At 41.7% G+C, this 23,534-nt stretch overlaps 1 protein-coding gene across 1 annotated transcript in view; it reads right to left on the minus strand.

Moving 5' to 3' along the window:
• Positions 1 to 392: 392 nt before the first annotated feature.
• Positions 393 to 23,534, minus strand: part of LOC308286472 (serine/threonine-protein kinase 4-like) — a gene marked incomplete at its 3' end in the record, with an annotated part of 49,366 nt that continues 26,224 nt past the window's right edge. The window contains exons 11-12 of the mRNA XM_080727506.1: positions 21,666 to 21,811; positions 393 to 551 (exon numbers count right to left, since the gene is read on the minus strand). Coding sequence (XP_080583632.1) covers positions 393 to 551; positions 21,666 to 21,811 — 305 coding nt within the window. The remainder of the gene's footprint in view (positions 552 to 21,665; positions 21,812 to 23,534) is intronic.

Genomic DNA, 23,534 nt, shown 5'->3' on the forward strand with positions numbered 1-23,534 from the left:
CTGCCAACCGTTTCGTATTTATTTTCGGACGAGGATTGACTTTTTTCTGATTTTTGCAACTGTCACCACTGGGTCTCTTGCTCTCTCTCTCCCTCTCCTCTCCTTGGCCTGAATTATTTTATGTATTTATTTATTTTATTTCGGTTTCCAAAACGCAACAAAAAAAATGCAGCAGTGTGCAACCATCTTAACTAGAGCTTGTGACAAACGAATAACTAGAGTGGATCCACTTGGAACTTTTTCTTAAACCGTAAAAGTACAGTAACCGTTTTGGACACACAAAGGTTTCCACCCGACAGCGACGATATTTACGGTGACGCCCCAGCGTTGCAGAGACCGTATAGATCGTTTACGGGGCGTCCTCTCCGCGGGGCCCACGGCGGCACCTCCCCTCAGAAGTTCTGCTGGCGGCGCTTCTTGGCGGTGATGGCGTCCAGGATGGGCTGCCTCTTGGCCTGGTAGCGCTGGCGGATCTCCTCGATCTCCTGCTCCATCTGAGGGTCCAGAGAGGCCAGCCTGGAGCGCAGCTCCTCCACCGTCCACGAGCGCATCTGGACACAAGAACACAACGCAGACACCGTCAATATACCGTATGTCTACAGCAGGGGTTTTCAAAGTGGGTGACGGGGCACCCTGGGGTGCCGTGACGGCAGTCCAGGGGTGCCGCGAGATCATTTGATGATATTTGGAATTTATTTGGAAACTTGAAGTACAAAGTTATTTTCAGTCAGTTCTAACCAAAATGTCTATTATTTCAGCATTTTCCTCGCAACAGTCACTAAAATATCGTCGCTGTCGGGCAGAAACCTCGTATCTCCAAGTTTCAAATGTGTACGTCTTTTGGTAAAGCAAAGCCCTGTCGCACAAAACTAGTGAAAACAGCCGATCTATAAGCACACAACGCCAGTACATTTTATATATGATAAATACAAAATGAACGGTTTTGGACATACAAGGTTTCCACCCGACAACAACGATATGCTATAAATATAAGGTGTTGGGAGTGAAAAAATATTCATGGGGTGCCCTGAGACCAAAAAGTTTGGGAACCACTGGTCTACATGACACAAGTAAACGCAAGGGTGAAATTGGTTGTGTATAATTAAGTAAAAAACTTTCTAAAACTTTGAAAACTAAATAGTTTTAGTAGTGAAAATAGCCAAGAATTTACTTTATTTTGAAAAATCATCATTGAATTTGAAGTATGACACAAGGCAGCTTTAAGCACAAGTAGCTCATTTCATGACATATAAAAAGGCTTCAACAGATTTGTTATGAAAATATCACACCATTGACAATTATTAAAGGAGGGGGGGGGGGTAATTAAGTAACTACACCCAAAAAAATAATCTCTCAGTTGAACACATTTTAAATGTGTGAAACTTTTCCACCCATTTTATATGAGTAAATTTATATATGGGATATATGTAGTCCCAAGTCAAATCTACATTCAATGCAATGCATGTTGTTCAATTAGTCCAACTCATTTTCATTAACTTAAGCCAAGTTAATTATATGAACTTAATTAATTTACGTTTGTCCAACTCAAACAAATGTTAACGTAAATGTGTTGGTTCAACTCATTTTTATGGAATTAAGCTAAGATAAATAAAATACTTTTACATTTACATAAGAAGAGTTCGGTTTCAGGTTTTCTTCTGGATGATTTGTTTCAAGTTTTACAATATCAACATACAGATGCATAATGGATGTATGCAATAGCAGTGATTATTGAATAATCAGAACATTTAAGAGAAAACCAACGCAATAACCTCAAAGTTACCATGAGTTCTTCTCTTTTAGCCTAGCATGGGGAGGGAGCTCAAGCTTAAACTAGCAGCCTAGCAGTTAGGGTTAGGGTTTAGGCTCAAATACTGACAAATCAAATTCTGACATATGACAGTCATCTTGCCAAGGCAGACACATTGATATGATACATTTAGCATTTTTAGCTCCCGAAAGCTTAAACATTTCCCTGAAAACCTAGAAAAATGCTGTTCCCAGCATGCTTTGCATAACATGTGACCAACTTATTTGACCAATCAAGGGAAAGGGCTGGAGTCACTTCTCAGATCTGTAAAATGTACTTAATAAAATTGAGTTGGATTCAAACAATATTCTCAGAATGATTTCAGCCTTAAAAACTACTCAATAAAATTGGTGAGAGGCGTGGTTTATGGGACTCTGGGAGTTTTCATTGGAACTCATTTTCAATGTGTTTTTAAATTCCATTACTAAGATTTGAGTTACATGAATGTAATATAAATGCATAATGTTAAATGAATAGATTTTGTATAAGCACTATTAATTACATTTGAGTTGGAACAATTTAATAAAAATGCATATATTGTAAATGTATATATTTAAGGTAAGCACGATTAATATTTGTTCAGTTACATCAATTCAATACATTTGCATATATTATAATTAAATACATTTAAATAAAGCCAACATAATGTAAATGTATCACATCTGGCACTATTAATAATATTTGAGTTATATCAATTATATGTATATGCTTATGCCTTGAAGTGAAGTAATTAAATAAAGCAAACATAATTTATATGTGTCACATTTATAGGGGGGTTGAATCAGTTTTTTGGGTGTAGGGAGGGCATGTACCCTAAACTATGGGTACATGGGCACTTTCTCAGCGCACACACACACGCGCGCCTTTAAATATCTGCTATTGACAGCATTATCATTAGTCGTAAGATAGACCTAATGCTTTCATGGATGGCCACTTTACCAAAGTGGCTTTAACAAAAATCTTAATGTATCTCAGTACATTAACTTTACTAAAAGAAGTAAATATATCTCACTATTGACAGCCATTACTAAAACTAAGTACCACAAGTGCACCAGTGTTTGCAACCCTGAGAGAGAGAGAGACCTGATGCCTTCATTAGTGGCCACATGAAGGACAACTATCTTAGAATACCTGCCTCTCATGGACTCAGATAACTACTATCATCTATTCTGGGCTGCTATCTCCTGGCATCCGTTCAATGTGGTGTCTCTTCGTTGAGAGGGTCTGATAGGGACACAGGGCTTGGCTGGTCCCATGGGGTCCCCCTCTCCTCCCCTCCTCTCCTCTCTTACCAGCAGCGCTCCACTCTGCTGCTATTTATTACTCACAATCAATGGAGCTAAAATAACACGGAATAATATATCGTTTGCTGCCCGGGGTGGAAACCTTGTATGTCCAAAAAGTGTTACTTTTCAGAGAGATGGGAAGAAGCTCACAGCGCGCTGTGAGCTTGTAGATCGTTTGTAACTAAAATTTTGCTTCTGGGTGGTCCCTGGAACTAGATATTTTGAGATGGGGGTCCGTGGCCAAATACATGTCATTTTGGGGGTCCTTCACATGAAAAGGTTTGAGAACCACTGACATAGTAGTCTCTCAAGAACGGACTAACTGACCTCCAGTTAAGAGAAAAGGACCTTTTCTTTGACGATGGCTGGCCAGATTACTGACATAGAAACATAGGGTTTTTCAAAAAACCTTAGAAGGATTCAAAAGACACTTATAGAATCGGGTCAAAATTCTAATTTTCACAATTATTCAAAAATAGCAGATCTACAAGCTTGCAGCGCTGCACTCGGTGCCGCGCTGTGAGCTTGTATATCTGCTATTTTTCAATAGTTAAAGCATTCAATAATTCTAGGCCTAAATTTTAATCACAAACTCTCATTCATTGAGTTTTCATTGAGTGAATATTTATAAAACCCACAAACATATAGGACAACTTAGTTTGTTTTTACAACAAGGGTTCATATTTTAAGATGAAGATGAGTGTTGAAATGTTTTCATTTACTTTTTTTGTTATCATTTTAGTGATTTTAACGATTTTGATTTGCATGCATGCCCCCAATAAGCCGTCAATTTCTTTGTTACTATTTACACCAGCCCCCATAAGTCACATCTGCCCATGAAAGATTGCAGTGCATCTTGGGGAATGGGCTTATTGTGTCTAAAAAGACATATTTAGCCACTTGCATGCATGCCCCCAATCACTGAAATCAAATTACTAAAATCGCCAAAACAATAGAAAGCAGTAAATTAAAACATTTTAACTCATCTTTTCTTTTCTCTAATTACAATCTAATAATATGAACCCTTGTTGTAAAAAAGTTGTCCTTTAATCACTTTCACTTTAAAGATTTTGCAAAAATGGCACATCGACGAAAATGGCTCACAATACGTGTATTGTGAGCTTGTGGATCGGCTGGTTTTACCGCATTCACTTATAAATGAAACATAAAAACGTTGGAACATGGAGACACGAGGTTTCTACCCAACCTCCCGGGATAGATCACTTTAGAGGCTACTCTACTCTACGTATGTTCTGACCGCACCACAGACCAGCTGTTAGTGATACTCTATAGTAGAATCTAAAAAGGAAAACATTTGTCCTGGGATCATGACGTTAGTTTCATGTAGCCCAGAGATGACTGTGGAAAAAAGTAATCTTATCTACACTGATCCTTTTCACTAGAGGAGAGAAGGTAGCATGAAACTCACTGGTTGTCAAGCCATTTCATATGAAGGACACCCACATTTATATGTATTTGGCCGTGGACCCTGCCTTGACCCAGTTCCCATACCTAGACAAAAGATGCAAAGACACCGTAAGATACTGCAGCTTGATCTGGTCTCTGGTACAAAATAACTTAAAGAAGTGGTGCCATAGTTTTGCACCTTTTGTCTGTGAGTTAACATCTATACTATAATTTTGCAAATGTCTGTCTGTCTGTCTGTCACAGCGTTTCTCCTCAGTGGCTGGAGCAATTGATCTGAAATCGCATCACCATTAGCATATGAACACACCTGACATAACTGTGAAGCCCGTTTGTCACTTTCACAAATCATATGCTGTATATTAGCATTTTTATGGTGTATCTACTATCTATTCTGCATCTAGCTTGAGGCTCATCTATTCTGCATCTAGCATGAGGCAACATGTTTAACCAGCTCTCTCTCTGTGTGTGTGTGTGTGTGTGTGTGTGTGTGTGTGTGTGTGTGTGTGTGTGTGCAGGCAGGCGGGTGTGTGCGTGGGCGGGTGGGGGGGTGGGGTGGGGGGGGGGGGGTAGCCATTAAACGAAACGGGTATTTCTTACATTGATGCTCCTACATATTATCATGCAAGCACCAGTTACAGTTACTTTCCATCCCTCATATACTGTATGCACAGTGCATCCCATAACCCACACACTGCACATCATTTTGGAGCTCATATCTTTGAACGGGTAAGGGCTAGTTACTCTAATAGACCCCCAGGTGTGGTTATAATTTTTGGTTTCTTCTTGAAAGCTGAAAGCCTCCAATTCAAAAGGCCCAATCAAAATACACAGCTTTCACAAATACACAGCTTTTGAAAACACACAATCATCCCCTCCCATTTTTACCATACAACAAAAGCTGTGGGTGTGGCCGAGCTGGGTCAACAGAACACACACCTGAAAACCAGGTATACTTAAAGGGGAATACCTCTAGTTCAACATTGAACTATGTCATTAATATACCTTGGAGTTGTTGTGTGGAAACAAGAAAAAAGTCCCCTGCCTTCTGTGTTGCCTAGAACTGGAGGACTGATTGTGGGCTTTGGCTTGCAAAGTACACTTTGATGACATCATCAAAGTTCAATGTTGAACATGAGTGGTATTCCCCTTTAATGAACAGGTGGGTGTGGCCACAAAAAAATAATTTGAACCATTGGCAGATAAAAAAACTTATCTTCCAAGTATAATCATAATACTTGATGATCATGTTTTAGGAGGGGGGAAATCACGGCACCCTGTCTTTAAAGATGGGGTCCGTAGCCAAATACATATAATTTTGGCAGTCTACGACATGAAAAGGTTTTGAACACCACTGCTATAGAAACATACGTTTTTCGTTAAAAACACGCAGTGATGCAATGCAGTTAGACAACCTTGAAAGGCTGCCTCCCTTGTGGGCAGCAGCGGTGCTACAGGAGCAGGGCTGCATGCCAGCATGTCTCCTCATCTTTATTTTAAAATCACACAGTCGTTCATCTTTTTATTTTAGCTGTACCTCCTCTTTGGATGATCCGCACGCACACCATTTATTATTTAATTTCATGTGGTTGTTTGATATGGGTTGGAGACAAATTAGAGTTGTGTGATGATTTCTCTCTGTCAATTTGTTTTTGCGAGAAAGCGTGCTGTTTATCCTCGAGTGGATGTTAGACTATTTTAAGGCACCAGGGCGTGACCTCAAGGTATGTTGAAAGGTAAAGAATCTCATGCATGAATTATTTAAAAAGACATGAGAGCAAACATGAAAACATACATCCGTTTCGATCAAGCTGAAACAGCCTAGACTTAATGGAAAAGTGGCTTAGCAAGCCACAAAGGACTGGGAACTGTTAAGAAACCCTTCAATCACCACACACACACACACACACACACACACACACACACACACACACACACACACACACACACACACACACACACACACACACACACACACACACACACACACACACACACACACACACACACACACACACACACACACACACACACACACACACACAGTTTTGCAAACGTTTGGGCCCCGCAAATAGTAGCTGCTGTACAGTAAGCTAATGGGGATCTAATAAATAAGTCAAGTCAAATCACTGCACTACAACTACACATTACATTGACCTTATCCCTTTACCTTAACTCATCATTTCCTGCTATCCCCGTCGAAACCGGAGATTTCCCGCTGTACCGCGCTGCCATGCCCGTAGATCCCGGAAATTTAATTAGCTTTAATCATTATGAAACGATTAAAAGTATGATCACTGTATATAGCCGTTTTGGACTCTTTAGGCCCGCCTCCTAACTGTATCCGGCCGTATTTCCTGTTTTGACCGGATCTTGGTTTCCGTATCAGGTCTAAGGCTGCGTCATAGCTCCGATCCCATAGCTTTCCATTGTAAACAAGGAAGCTGCCTGGACGGGCATACCATGGTATTTTTTCATGCAGATTTTTTGGAGCGGTGAAAGCGCTCCCAATAGACAGGTATGTCCGTGGGTATGTGGGTGGCTGGGTGGCTGGCTGGCTGGCTGGCTGGGTGGGTGGCTGGCTGGCCATGTCCGTAGCCTGGCAATACCTTGAGTGGCCACACACAACACACTAGTTAAAGGAGGGGCGCTGTTTTGTGCAGGCCAGGCACACTCACCACTCACTCACAGGCACAGTTTACTCACTCACTCACTCACTCACATAGGGTACAGCTGCTCAAATTCACCGCTCCACTTCGAACCGAGGTTTGATTTTTTATTTGTAAGCTGTTTGATTCTTTTACCCGCCTGGCATATGATCTGCGCACATATCGTCTGCTATGTGCGCGACGTGCCCTCGCAGGACCATAGCGCACAGCTCTGCGTTTTACGTGAGTTTTTCTGTAAACAGCGGCAGATACAGCCTAACAACGGATATTTATTTTTCCAATGGGATTGTTTTTTTTTCACACACACACACACACACACACACACACACACACACACACACACACACACACACACACACACACACACACACACACACACACACACACACACACAGAGTTATAGGAGGAATATCCAAATAGCCTACTTGGGGACTTGTCTTAGATAGGCATTTCATCACAGCTGAGAAGGTCACTCCTCAGTGTTAAACCCAGACTCAGAGTTAAATTATTATTACTGAGGTTACTGAGTGAACGGGTCTGGAGTTGGGAGGGGGCGAGGGGGGCATGAGGTGATGATACCTCATTCTGTCTCAGAGGCAGAAGGAACCGGACATTTGCAGGCGTTAGCATATAGCTAGCGCATGATCGTTGAGGGAAATCAACAACAAGCATATTGGCTATAATTGATTGTCACGTCACCGCATCAATGCAGAACAGCGCAGGGCCGCACCACGATGCAAGCAAATTGTCTTCATCTAAAACTTTTTTAAGAAGTCCACTCCACACCTCCACCACACAACGCCGAGTTTGTTTACTGTGTGCTGCTGTGCTGTGAGCGCTGCAGGGCAGCTTCATTCTGTCTCAGAGGCAAAAGGAACGGCCACATCGCGATGCAAGCAAATCGCAAAGTTTTAGATGAAGACATCTATAGCCGGGGAGCCACTGTGCCAAAATGAGAGAAGACCTGTGATGTCATGACATACTCCAAATTTTTGTTTTTCCTATTAATTTGGTCAATAAGGTACACAGAATGAGAGGCCTGCTCTGCCGGAAACATTGCGAAAAAAAGTTTCCCATTGACTTCACTATACTGGAAAAAACACACCAAAGAAAATATGCTTTAAGTAGCATGTGAGGGGTCAAACTAGGGGTTCTTGATGATTCTGAATCCATTGCAAGCATTTGTTTTGCATGAAAAACATTCATTGGGCTACATTTCAGCCTCTCAAACCTGTGAAAAGTCATCACTTTTCACCGTTATTTTGGTCCGTTTTTCATGCAAAACAAATGCTTGCAATGGATTCAGAATCATCAAGAACCCCTAGTTTGACCCCTCCCATGCTACTTAAAGCATATTTATTTTGGTGTGTTTCTTTCCTGTATAGTCGATGGGACAGTGAATATAAATGGCCATAACTTTTTTTTCGCAATGTTTCCGACAGAGCAGGCCTCTCATTATGTGTACCTTAATGACCAAATGAATAGAAAAAACTAAAATAAAAAGTATGTCATGACGTCACAGGTAAAACCCTATTCTTTGAGCTTTTGGGCCTGTAGCTCCCCGGCAACTAAAACTTTTAAAGAAGTCCACTCCACAACTCCTCCACACAACCCCAAGTGTGTTTACTGTGGTGCTACTGTGCTGTGAGCGCTGCAGGGAAGCTTATGTTTGTTTTGGTAGACGGGGATGGTGTTGGACTACCAAGACAAACAGTGAAAACACCAAAACACAGCGAGAGGACAGTGTGTTTGTGTAAACAGGAGAGAGACAAAGGCAAAGCCAACAAGAGGTACTACACTGTAGCAACAACAGAAATAATACATGGAATTGAATGGAAGGAAGCATGTTGAAGGGCAGAGCAGAGAGCTGCAGTGACCTGTACATTCATGTATAATGCACATGTGTGCTCTCTCTCTCTCTATGTTGTGAAGCTACCACACCACACAAACAATGGAGTGCGGCAACTACATTATGAAGACTCATATGGGACAGGACTAAAAGACGATGGAGAACTTTCCTTCTTGGCTGCCATCAAGCTTCTGAACAAGCACTGAACAAATACACTCCCCCAGACTATACACTACAGCCACACAAAAACAGTGAAAATAGCAGATCTGCAGTAACCTCGCATCACCAGGCTTTCCGCTGGGGGAAAGCCTGGTCTTCGTTTACTAAACGGGCCGTTTGATCCGGTCGGGAGCGGAAGATCTCCTACGTTTTTCTGTAGTCCAAAACGGACTACACTTTGGCCGGAAACAACGACCGGAAACAGTTTCAACCCAGTTAGCGCATGCGCAAGTCGTTAGCCATGTAGTTAGCGCATGCGCAAGTACGGGTTAATACTGTTTCCGGTCGTTGTTTCCGGCCAAAGTGTAGTCCGTTTTGGACTACAGAAAAACGTAGGAGATCTTCCGCTCCCGACCGGATCAAAAGCCCGAAATTGGAAGCCAGCCCAGGCTAGATCTGCAGTAAGCTTGTAGATCAGCCATTTACCCCAATGAATACCTGTGTGCCTTGAGATTTTGACCACTCAAAAAGTGTGAAGACCAGTGCCTTAAATATTATACAGCAGAGATAGAATACAGCCACAATACTGTATGTCAGTGATTCTCAAAGTAGATTCTAGGGACACTGTGGGTTCCTTTAGAGGGGTCTAAATTGACCCATACAAGTCTGTAACTCTGACAGTATACAAATGGAACCAAATGGACCCGTTAGGGTCCATTTGGTTCCATTTGTATACTGTCAGAGTTAAGAGGAGACCTTGAAATGTGAAAGTTTGGAAAACACTGCAGTATGTCATCAAAGTCTGGGGATTATAAGAGAGTATTAAAGTAAATGCACGCTATTTAACGCAGCTCGGCTTCATCTTCTCTTCAGCCTGGTTTGTTTTGTTGGGATTACAGTACATTTAGTGTTAACTTGGGACATTATCATAAACCACCAGTGTTCCTTTAGTTTGTCCTGCCTGCATAAATTAAACATTTGCTGTCCATCTGCCAATGTTTTGCATTTCACTACTTTTAGTTTTCTTCTTTTGCTTCCGTGTTCTTTTAGGAATAATAAATATAAATAAACAGTTTTACAGCAGAGTCTCTCAAACTTATTCATGTCACCCCAATCTGAGAATACTTTGTGCCAGTGACCCCCATACAAGATTTGTATTGTTAAAATGTTTAGTTTTCAAGATCTATTTGAAAATAGCTATTGTACAAGCCCACAAGGTACATTAGTTTGTAGATTTGCTATTTTCAATAAGAATCTTATGTTTATAGAATACATATGTATATCATATGATAATTCTGAAAGAGAAACAAAGCGTTAAAAAAACCCTGTTTCTCAATCATTTGGTTATACAAGTCGATTATCGATAAATTGCTCGGCCCTACCACAGACAATAAATGATTCTGTCGGCCAAGGAACACGTACAGTACAGAGTTACAGACCCAAACAAACACACCAGACACCAGAAACATCACCACAGAGGGTTTTATGTTGCGTTGCACACGGTCTGTGTTCTGCCATCAACATATTGCCCTGATAACAGAAATGGCACCAGCTTACAAGTCTAAAATTAGAGTCCTCTCCTTGCCGTTGTCAGCACAGAGCTGTCAACAAGATGCTTCAAAGTAATACAAAACTCCACGGAAGTCCAATGGAATGCACAACGTACCAACACATTGGATCTGTTTAATGCTGCAACATGTAGTATAGTAGTAGTGTAGTACTGTATACACTAGGGCAGGGGTTTTCAAAGTGGGTGACGGGGCACCCTGGGGTGTCGTTGACGGCAGTCCAGGGGTGCCGCGAGATCATTTGACAATATTTGGAATTCATTTGGACACTTGAAAAAATATTTAGTATAATTTTAAACTTGAAGTGCAAAGTTATTTTCAGTCAGTTCTAACCAAAATGGCTATTATCTCAACATTTTCCTCGCAACATAATCACAAAAATATCATCACTGTCGGGCAGAAACCTCGCATCTCCAAGTTTCAAATGTGTCGCACAAATGTGTCGCACAAAACTAGTGAAAACGGCCGATCTTCAAGTAAACAACGCCTCGCGGTGCGAGGCGTGGTGTGCTTGTAGATTGGCTGTTTTCACTAGTTTAGTACATTTTATAGATGATAAATACAAAACAAACGGTTTTGGACATACACCCGTTTCCACCCGACAACGACGATATGCTATAAATAATTTATAAGGTCCTGGGAGTGAAAATTATAATGTAGGGGTGCCTATGGAAGGCACGCAGGACAACTAACAACCCATATAAAACAAACATTATACACTTGATTGAAGTTCTTTATGGGGAGATGTTATGGAAACTGTACAAGATCACCAAAGCCTTTTCAACCTTCCCAAAGTTACATAACAGAGATGCATGGTCGCATCGTGACCACTCGACCATAACAGTGAGTTTGATTAATTGCTGGCCAGATGAATCTATCAACTTATGAAACATTTGCGCAGAACCGACTTTCAGACTATTTCTCATTATTCTGTACATGTGTTGGCCTGAAACATGATGCAACAGAAACACCTTGTTGAGAAACCATGCAGTAGCTATGCGTGCAAACACACAGCCAATATAATTAATTCCCTTATGCAAGATAAAGCTGTATGTTTGTTGTACAGCCTACACAGCCAATATAATTAATTCCCTTATGCAAGATGAAGCTGTATGTTTGTTGTACAGCCTACTACTCCTTTACATTTAATTTGTTCAGTCCCAACTATACAACAGGACTTAAACTGTTGTTATTGGCTACGTTTTTGCACCAGCTTGTCATCCATGCATTAAAATTATTATGTCCGGTATTTTTATCAGATGTCCGATACATTTTAATCATGCCGGTCACGGTGACCGGCAATTAAAAATCCTTGCACGATCTCTGATGAAATACACATATTTTAATTAATGATAAGAAAACCTTTGAGATGTTGAAAATATCATCTTCCAAAGACCCAAGTCTTTTCCACTCCATCTATCTTTAATGTGTGATATTCATAAGCCTGCTTTCTGTAAACAATCTTAATGTTTTAAGCACAAGTGTCAGATTAAAACGTTGAATATTCATGAGAAGGCAAAGCCTGTGTCATCTTACTATTAATTTACCCAAAAACAACTGCACATCCTCTGACAAAATAACAGCGCTTTCTAGTAGTGAGTAGTGACCCAATTCTGCTCTACTCTACTGTGTGTGTAGCTATTGAAGATGATAGCGTGCACATCATGTCACCTGCCACTGAGAGCTGCATCTATTAAACATGATGCCATGTGTTACTGCATGAAAGCATAATACACCTATTGAAGGTGTGTGTGTGTGTGTGTGTGTGTGTGTGTGTGTGTGTGTGTGTGTGTGTGTGTGTGTGTGTGTGCAGGGGTGTCGCACCAGATTCTGGGCCCTGGGTACAAGTATTCACTGCGGGCCCCCCATGAATGTTGTTCATAGGGATTTAACCCATTTAGATGGGGAACGCGTTATTTTGTGCTTCAACTCGTGATAAATAGCAGATATACAAGCTCATAGTGCGGCACCGAGTGCCACGCTGCGAGCTTGTAGATCTGCTATTTTTGAAAATTTGTGAAAATGTGTGCAAGTCTTTGAATATTTCAAATCCTTTTTTTGTCAGTGGTGCTCAAACTTTTGTAGGTGAAGGACCCCCAAAAGTATATGTATTTGCCCACAGACCCCCATCTCAAAATATTTATTTCCAGGGAACCCACCCAGAAGCAAAAGAGTTATAAATGTTTGCTTAAAAAATACATATATTCAAAACTTTCCAAAAATAGCAGATCTACAAGCTCGCAGCGCGGCACTTGGTGCTGCGCTGTGAGCTTGTATATCTGCTATTTTTCAATAGCTAAAGTATAAAATAATTAAGGCCCCTCCACCTTGGGCCCTAGTAACTCAGTCCCACTTTTACCCCCCTTGTGACGCCCCTTTGTGTGTGTACTGTATGTGTGTGTAAAATAGTGTGTTATACATCTATTAGCAAAAGTGTCATGTACACATATGCGCAAAGCTGGGTAGATTAGCTGGCTTCAAAGTGATGCTTAGAGACACATAAGTGTCAAAAACAAAAGTAACAGTTTGAGTAAAGCTGCTTCCATGTCTCTGCAAAAAAGAGCTGCTTCTCAATATTTACACATCGCTTTTCCATAAATGAACGCCTTACTTTATACTACAGCATCACACAGAAGCAGCAAAAGTAGCAGATCCACAAGCTTTGAGCTTATTGATGTGCCACTTCTGATGCTTTTGAATCCTGAACATAAGACTGTAAAAAAATATATATATATGGACGGTGTTAAGCCATTGGTTTCGATGCTGCGAAAATGACCCCTTGTAGGGGTGCCGCATTCATTGTAGAAATCAACGTTCATTGGTAGAAAATGGTACCATCTCGAATGCTATTGGCTGCCAACGGTCATACATGGGAGAATGTGGTGTTGAGCTTCCCAAATAAAGCCCCTCCTACAGCATACCCTGCTTTAACATGAATTATAACATAAATTGGACCATATTTTCACAAAACGCATATCATGGTGATTGAAACAAGGCTTTAAACTAGCGACAGGAACCATGAAGTACTTACGAAAATATTTATTAAGGTAAGAAAATCGAATGTAAAAGTTCGGGAGAAATGAATGGAATCCTATGGAGAACATGTTGCTTCTGGTACCAGAACAGCGCAACTAGCGGCCAATCATAGGAACTTTCAGTTCTGTGTTTGCTTCATTTTAAATCCTGACGCCTGCCCCCCTCGTCCTGAAAAGTAAAAGTTTGAACATGTGAGGTTTCCACCACAGAGACGATATACTGTGTTATGGAGTAGAATAAAACTGTTCGTAATAGAAGTTTTTTTTTATTATTATTATTTATTATCTTACTGGATCTTAGACGTGTCAGAGATGGCATACGGATGTCATGAATTGATAATAAGCTGATGGATCTGAACTGCACTAGTTCATCTTATTCTTTGAGGAAAGCTTCTCACCGAATTACTGACGTCTTCACCTGCTAAAGAAGCCTGCGTTTTTAAATGAGTCAGAGACCATCTTGAATGTCAGCGCTTGACCTCACTCCAAAAGTGACTTGCCAGTCACATTCCTCGCTACTGCCACAGCTTTGTTTGTGACTTCAATGGACGAAAGCCTCTGCTTTTTGAAGGAATTCCACCTTTCCAAAAGCAGAGCGAAAGTAATGTGTGCCTCCAAGAACCAGGGCTCCGCTCTTGTTTACATGACATTTCTGAAATCGACATTTCTGAAATGTCACAGTGGATGACTAAAGTTTTAACACCAGATACAGTAGGTAATTAAGTAGGTGGTAATTAATTGGCCAGCAAAGTTGCAGAGAAGGTTTGTGTAGAAAAGAAACCGTATTTGGTCACGACTTCACGACGATGATCAACGCGTCACCATGAATTGTGTGATGTCATAATCAGCACTTATAAACAGGACTTCCTCTAAGTCTGATTTGTTCTGATAGGTAAGTGCTTGAGAAGAAAGAAAGTGAGATTTTAGTAATCTATAGCTATTCTATACTCCTTCACTATACGTCTACCCGCTGATGCGATATAATCGCTCAGTGAATTGCCCTGAGTAAGCTTTTGGTAAGTTTTACTCCAGCGTGCCCCATCATTGAGATAAGAGATTTTAAGTAAATCCACTCGGTGTGCAACGACGCAAGCTTTTGGTAAGATTGCGATCGCGGCGTATAGAAGTATAGATAAGCCTCAACAGGCCTATCTCAGAGACCTTCGAATTCGTAAGAGATTCAGAAGTTCGTAAGAGACTCAAGGACGTCAACAGAAGTTCGACGCATAAGAAGACCTGGGCCGTCAGTCATAAGACTAGCTCCGAAACATACCAATCGACCCTTAAAGGGGTCAGAAACCCCGCCTCTTTATTTGTTTTATCAGACTTGAGATATGAAAAGATTTCTAAAATGTAGGCGTGGTTATCTGCCGTTGTGGGGGCGAGGGGCGGAGTAATGCGTCTTCTATCAGAATCAGAGAGAGACAGAGCGAAGCTGTCAGCAGTGGCCACTGGGCAGTTGCTGTTCCATTTCGGAAACATTTTTTAAAACCAGCCATTGGAGGTGTAAAAAGTATAAAGATTCGGCAACTCCAGGTTACATAACTAATTTAAATGTGCAGGTATTTTACAAACAAGCTGTCTGAGCTTTTATCCAGCTATGGACCACGGAACCAGTGAAGAATGGACGCTACTAGGCTATCACCTATTTGCTGTGTAGTGTTTGTGTGTGTGTGTGTGAGTGACTGTGTGTGTGTGTGTGTGCGTGCGTGCGTGCGTGTGTGTGTCGTGACAGTGCGCGCACACACACATCGTCCACACACGAAAACTAGCAGATCTACAAGCTCGTTGTGAGCTTGTATATTAGCTATGTAGCTATGTAGCCTAGCTAACAGCCGTAGCAGCAATAGCTTCTCAACCATGTAAACACGTTGGTTTCGGCTCTACGGCTATTAGGCTACATACATAGCCGATATACAAGCTCACAGCGCGTCGCTTTCGCGACGCGTTGTGAGCTTGTAGATCTGCTGTTTTCCGTGTGTGGACGTTGTGTGTGTGCGTGCACTGTCACGACACGCACGCAAACACACACACACACACACACACACACACACACACACACACACAGGCTACACTACACAGAAAATAACACAGGCACCACACAGTGTAACTGTCCGTTGAGAGAGCCTGCTCTTCTCTCTGGCAAACAAGCATACAGTGAAACCACGCCCCTCCTTGATACGACTCTGTAAAACAAACGTTAATATTAATTAGATATGCCTACGTCACGTTACACCACAGAACATTGATAGCTAATATTTAATGAGTGGCGCGAAAGATTTCTTTTGGACCTAGAAACTGGAAGTACACAGAAATAGCTACAGAGACAGCAGAAAGCTCTGAATCCCCAAGCCTATGGGCAAATTGAACCATATCACTGCTCCCTATCACAAGTGACTCATTGATATAATATATATTTATAGAAAAAGTGATTTTGTGTTTCATGCTCCTTTAAGAGTGCCGTTACACACTCGCTCTTTATTAATACTAGTGATGTCCGATATTGACTTTTTTACCGATAATCGATAACAGATAATATCAAGCTCTTAATTCCCGATACCGATATTAACCGATATCGATATCGATAATATGCGGTCTTTTTTTTCCCTCACCAAAACTAATGTAAGGTAACAAAAATATCACAAATCCTCTGTTAACACACATGCTTATGCCTAATTGTGATTTGATTTCCCATTGGATGCATTAATAAATGTAACAAGTGATACATATCTCTGTGCAAAATAAGAAACAACTTAAACTTGGAAAAAAGTGCCAACATGGCACTGCCATATTTATTATATAAGACAACTTAGACAAGTGCTTTTTTTTCCTCCTCCTTTTACATGCCTTAAACAGCTTGGATCATGCTCTCCCTGAGATAATCCAGACAATAACAATGTCCATGACTAACTAACTAAGGCAAAATATTTGTTCTTCTTGTTCTTTTACATGCCTTAAACAACTGCTGCTTGGATCATGCTCTCCCTGAGATAATCCTGACAATAACCATGTCCATGACTAGGCAACATAATATTAATAATGCACAGTCTCTTCACAAGGCACAGAAGGCACAGAGTAGTAATACTTAGTATTAAAAGCTTCAGTCCAGAGTAGTAACAGTCAGTGCAAAATAAAATCCAAGGAAGAGTCCAAACTCTGACTGACTGGCCTTTGTAACTGGCCATATAACTATACAAAAATAAAATACTTAAATTATAAACTGGGCCCATCTGCCCTGCCTTTTTGTATGAGGAACAAAATGTGCAAATTCTGCAAAATAAAAAGAAATGTAAATGTTCAAATAAACGTCTTCGGTCCTCCAGGCTAATAGATAACAGTCTTACTTAAAGACAAGTGCAACAAAATGAATAAAAAGGCACAAAGAAAAACATAAAATAAAATAAAAACAGCTTCAATCTGTCCAGACTAGTAATTTGTTACCATAGTCCTCTTTTAAAGTGCAACAAATGAAGCTTAATCATGATGTTGACTGGGCTACAACTGGCCTAGTTCTTTTTCCCCTTCTCCTTGATGTTGTGTGTAAGAGGTAGATTTTTCTGTATGAAAACAAGCTTCTCAGCATTCTCGCTGTGTATGCGATTTCTCCTCTCACTGATGACCTGGGCGACAGTGCTGAACAGCCGTTCGCTGTCGACACTGGTGCAGGGTGCAGTGAGGTACTTGCGTGCAACACGGGCAACAGCAGGGAAGCGGCCCTTCGTCCTTCCCCAGTACGCCAAAGGGCATCCTTCCTTAAGGGTCTCTTCTCCCAGGTATAGATGCACCTAAAGGGGAAGAAAGAATGGAGAAAAAAAGGGGGGGGATAAGAATTCTATTAATTTTCTACAAAGCACTGACAGCCACATTTTCATTTCATTCATTTTATACATTTTCATGTGAAGCACTTTGCAAATCAAATTAGTTTTGCTAAAGTTGATTTACTGTATAATCACCTCAGATGCTGTCTCGCCTGTAGCTGCCGTTTTGGAGACTTCATTCTCCTTGAGGATTTCTTGGTACATGTCCTGGAGTTTCCGGGCTCTCTTAGGTGGGCTCTCCTGGTCCTCCTGGCCCTGCTCTGCACTGGAACCAGCAGCCTCTCCTTGGGCAGCCTCTCCTTGGGCACTAGCAGCTCCTTGCTGATCACCGTCACTGACCTTAGCCATATCAGCCACCACTTTCAGAAGCATATTGCGTGCCCCCTCCTTCTTGTCCGCGTCAAAATAGCAATCTTTGTAACGGGGATCAACCATGGTTGCAATGGCATAGAGGGGTTCAGTTTGGACTGAATGAAAGCGGTCACCAACAGCTTCCAGTAGTAGACGTTGTGCAGTTTTCACACCGATATTGGATGGGTCCTCCATGCCAAGCAGCCGCTTTAGGGACACCACACCAGGAATGACATCTGCAGCAGTGGCTTGTGCACAGCAGATTGTCTTGGTCAGTTGTTCAAAGGGTTCCAGTAGGGTGATCATCTTCTCCATAATTCCCCATTGAACTGATGTCAGTGTAGCAGGGAGCCCATAATCAGCACCATATGCAGTCAAAGGTCTCTTCTGCTCCACCAGGCTCTGCATCATGTATAAGGTGGAATTCCACCTGGTGGCGACATCTTGCTGTAGCTTTTTGACTGGCAGACCGAATTCCTTTTGCAGATTCTCTAAACGGTCATAAGCTAGGGGTGAGTGCTTGAAGTGGCCTATCATTTTCCTCCCCACAGCCAGTGCCTCTGCAATGCTGCGTTGATCCAGGGCGCCGCCGTTCACCGCAAGCTGCAGCGTGTGTGCCATGCAGGGCAGACTTTCCACACCAAACTCCACCGTAGCTTTGGCCATGTTGCGTGCGTTGTCTCTGACCACAACGTGGATTTTCTCCTTGGGGATGTGCCATGAATCAAACATTGCTTCAAAAGCAGATGCAATTGCAACGCCGGTATGCGACCCACGGCACTCTTGAGAATGAAGCACAGCCTTCTTCAGCACAAAGTTTTCATCTAGCCACTGTGCAGTCAAGCTCAACATGCTAGTCTGGTTAACGCTGGAGGACCAGATATCTGTTGTGAAGCTAATAAACACAGCGCCAGAAAGAAGCGCCTCAAGGCGGCTGTGAACACTGCTGTACAATTCAGGCAAGCCCTCGTCCACGATTACCTTACGGCTCGGCATTCCAAAGCGTGGATCCATGTACTCCATAAGATTGGTGAAACCAGTGTCTTCCACAATCGAAAATGGTTGGTTATCCAGCGCGACACACTCTACGATTTTACCAGTTATGCCTTTCGCCCTGGGGTGGTCTTTTGGGTACAGTTGTTTTTTCTCGGCAGACTCTGGAATCAACAGCTGTGTGGTCTTGCTCCTTTTCAGCAGTAGCTCACGTTCCGTCACCTTCTGTTTGTATTCATTGTGTATCTCCGTGTGTTTCTTCTCTAGGTGGGAGATTAAATTTGTAGTGTTGAAGCTAGAAACTTTACTTCCTCCTCGCGGAACCAACGCTTTGCAATCATTGCAAATCGCTAGTTTCTTATCCGCAGTACTCACTTTGAAATAATTCCAAACTAACGACATGATGACGGTAGCGAGGCACCGAGCGAGCTAGCTAGCTTGTTAGCCACGGCTGCAGACACTAGTATTCCATGCTTTGTTGTTTGTTGTGCTTAGCTCAAGACGCAGTTTGATGATGTCAGCGCGCCGGTCTCATGCTAGAGATGGGCATTTTGGCTCTATGAAGTGAGCTGGATCTCTGGTATCCGTTCCTTTTCACAGTGCATTTTAAAGGGCCATTCAAAAGACTCGGATCGTTCGTGAACGCCCCATCTATATCTCATGCTGCTACGGTGAAGCGAGCTCTCGCACTGCCCAGAAATGCGATGCAGAAGTTGAAGTAATACAGGCAGCTAAAGTCATTTGAGGAATTCATAATAGTCTAGATAATGACTAAATACATTACATTCTGGGGAGAAAAGTATATATGTATATATATTGTTATTATATAAAAATTAAACCGATAACAATATTTTCCGATATTAATTTTTATGCTAATATTCTCCGATATTATCGGACGGCCGATAATATCGGACAACACTAATTAATACCATACTAATCTGTAACAGTTTGCAACAGTCAAAACTGAATATTTATGCTTGTTGTGTTAAGAAATCAAAATCACCCTTTTCCTGAGTTTAAGTTATTGCAGTGGAAATTCAAGGTCATTAATTCTATAAGGTTTCTAGCAAGTCGGAGATAGGAACTTAGGCAGTGTGCATTACTGCACAGAATTAGCAGAAACCCAAGATAACCACACTTGACATTTCTCTAATCCTGAGGAAATTGTCAACAAATTAAGTTACACGACATGATCTAAATTCATTGGAGGTTGCTGAGACAGCCAACCGAAGAAAAAGTATGGGTGCAATAGCACTCGAAATGCCCACACGATGCACCTTGCCCAAGATTCCTCCTCCATGATCCCAAGTCACTGTCTAACCCAGGGGTAGGAAACCTAAAACCCCTATCAGAGTCCAAGGTGAAGAGCATATCACCGCAAATTTTAGGTGTAAAGCTATCCACCTAAAGTGAGAAAATAAGTGGAGGCCATCATAGTCAGTCACGGTGAAGTCCTATTCACCGTGACTGACTGGTCTAGATCGACCAATTAGTGAACGGGGTGATGGGCCGATCTGTCTGAAAGTAAAAACAGAGAGATGTGTCGGGACTCGCGGTGGATAGCTCTTCACCGCGGGTGATGACGTAATGTTGTAGTTTTATGACTTAAAAAGACTACACTGCGGTGGATAGCTTACCACCGCGGTGCCTACTCTGATAGGGGCTTTAGGCACCAACATTGGCACAGAGGAGGGTGAACACTGGCACACTGGCAGAAGAAGTGTGAGAGAGAGGATTTATATTTTAAAATCAAATATTGTTTTAAAGATGGCCAATTAAATTAAGTCACCTAATTTGTAGCAAATAACATCCTGCACATATATTCTACATTCATTACAATTCTGAACTTTGACTGGGGAGGGAGTCAGGGAGATAGGTGGGTTATTGATCTCTGTGTGTGTGTGTGTGTGTGTGTGTGTGTGTGTGTGTGTGTGTGTGTGTGTGTGTGTGTGTGTGTGTAATGAGCATTATAACAATGTCCTGACAATCAAAATATGTCAGAATGATGTAGACATCTTAAATCTTTGTTTTATCTTCTATGTTTCTCTTTGCGGTTTGATTTCCTTCTCTTCCTTCTCTCCATGCCCCCCGCCCCCTCAGCCCTCTTTTCTTTTCTCTACCTGAAAACAACAAAAACATTGGCGCTCGCACAAAAACACAACAATCCCACCAACTCCTTTACACCTGTGATGTAAAGAAAACCCCATAAGACAAATATGGGTACATTCTCCTTCTACAACACTGCCACCCATGTGTGGAATTCCTTGACTACTTCCCTTAAAACATGTAGCTCGCTGGCATCCTTCAAAACTGCCCTGAAAACTCACCTTTCAGGAGGCCAGAGAAGGAGGTAGTTATCACTTCTCCCATAGACAGGCGAGAAGTGAGCACCCAGCCCCCTTGTTCCCCCTACACATAGTGTTTTTTTTTATAACTGCAATCTTATTGTATGTTTTCTTTGCTTGCTATTTATTATGTCCATGAATTAAATACAGAGGGCTTCCAATGTAAAAAAAGACAGTAACAAGTCTTATTTGGGATGTTCCTTTTAGGCAGGGTGTTTAACTGTACTTGTACTGTACTACATTTCATAGACTATACTTTTACTGTTCTCCATTTTTGTCTAATAAAATAATCAATCAATCAATCAATGTGACGATGAAGTGGATTCTGAGTCCAAGCAGACAGACTGTGTTACTCACCACCACCAGGTCTCCCTCTGTGGCCTGCTTGTTGTTTTCTCGTCCTCCTCCTCCTCCTGCGTGGTTTTGACTGTTGGCCTCCTTCTCTTTCTGCTCAAAGTACTCCATGAAGGAGGCCTTGGTCGGCTGCATCGTCTCATCTCTCCCTGGACACACCAGGAGAAGAAGCACATGTACAGTATTGGTACGGCAGCACATGTACAGTATTGGTACAGCAGCACATGTTAGGGCATTCACGAATAGTGATTCTTAGTATTCGAATTATTCGACCTCAAAGTATTCGAATAGTCGGATATTCGACAGGACTGTCCAAACCGTCAAATATTAAGTCAGCAAGAGGCGAACATTGTCAAAATAGACGATCTACATGCTCACAACGCCTCACGTTGTGAGCATGTAGATCGTCTATTTTCACAATATTTATCTGCGGAACCGAGCACATTAAATGTAATACCTACAATTCCATGTGCTTGACAGGGTGGGGATCCCCAGTTCAATTATGTTTATTTTGGGGGTCACGGCCTAAAAAGGTTTGAGAACCCCTGGTATAGAGCATTAACAAATTCATCCACCAGGGGCATTGACAAAAAAAAAAAGGTGAATATTCGACTTCGGTGAACAACGTCGAATAGTGACTTTGATATTCGAATATTCGAATATTTGGTGAATGCACATGTACAGTATTGTTACAGCAGCACTCTTCATACACAATTCATCTTTACCAGGCACAAAAAAAGCATTTATGGGGAAATAAAGAACAACTGTTAACAACTTAAACCCTCTGGTCTCAGTGAAACAGGTTGCAACTGATGTAATTGGACTGCTGTTCTCCCCACCTACACCACATCTCTAGTATAGTTTATGAAAAATGCCTGAGCGCTAGACTGGAAAACAACATTTTAGAATGGAAGAGCCAGCGTTTCCCCCCGCAAGGTTATGGGCTAGATAAGACTTTGCGATACAGCAGGTAGATTAGGTTTTGTGAAGGCCTTTTTCCACCCTGCCTGAAACAATGCCCCCCGGCTTTATTTAACTTTTGTAATTAACAACATCCATCATAGCGGGTTTTCTTTGTAGATCTAATTTCAGATCTCTTTGGCAGAGGGTCTTTTAAACTGTTTGGAGTGGAAGTTTGCCTGCTGGTCTTTTGTCTTCGCTGAACAAACACGAAGAACTTCTGAATAACAACCTTTTCAAACTGAATGAAATGTCTCAGATCTTTTCCATGAACAACATTAATAAAGGCTAGTGGCTAGGCCTGTCACAATGGCAATTATTTACAAAAAATCACTATTATTTTTGCATAACCGTCATAATCGTATCCATGTTGAAAAATATTCATACACTCCATATATGGGCATCAAAAGGGACACAGGCAGACAAACGGGTACAACGGATACTCTGACAAGGGTTATTGCATACTGTAACTGGCTGGGCATGCATTTCCAACTTGGATGGTGCCCAAAGGCACCATCCTATATATATATATATATATATATAATGACAGTTCATTTGATTCGGACTTAATATCGATTGGTAATTTAAAGTCTACTTTCAGCCTTCTCAGCATATTACTCAACAGAAGTGGATGAAGCAACCAAATGGCCTCTTTATCGATTCTCCTTTTTCTGCCAAGAAGAATATGGAGCATCTTCTAAGCTCACGAATACTTTCTACCGTATAAGAAACAAGCAGTACGGTCTGGCACTCTTCTTTCGGTCTGCATTCCTAATTCCTACGACAGTAAGAGCAAGGCATCCTGCCTGTTAAATTATTACAGTTCAGTGTCTGATGCATGGCTTTAATAACCTGCGGTCCCGTGGGCGAGAGTGCTTTTTTGATCAAACATAATAGTCTATAGGGTAAGAT

The sequence above is a fragment of the Nannobrachium achirus genome (genome assembly GCF_963921795.1).
Source record: "Nannobrachium achirus genome assembly, chromosome: 6".
In the NCBI taxonomy this organism is placed as follows: Eukaryota; Metazoa; Chordata; class Actinopteri; order Myctophiformes; family Myctophidae; genus Nannobrachium; species Nannobrachium achirus.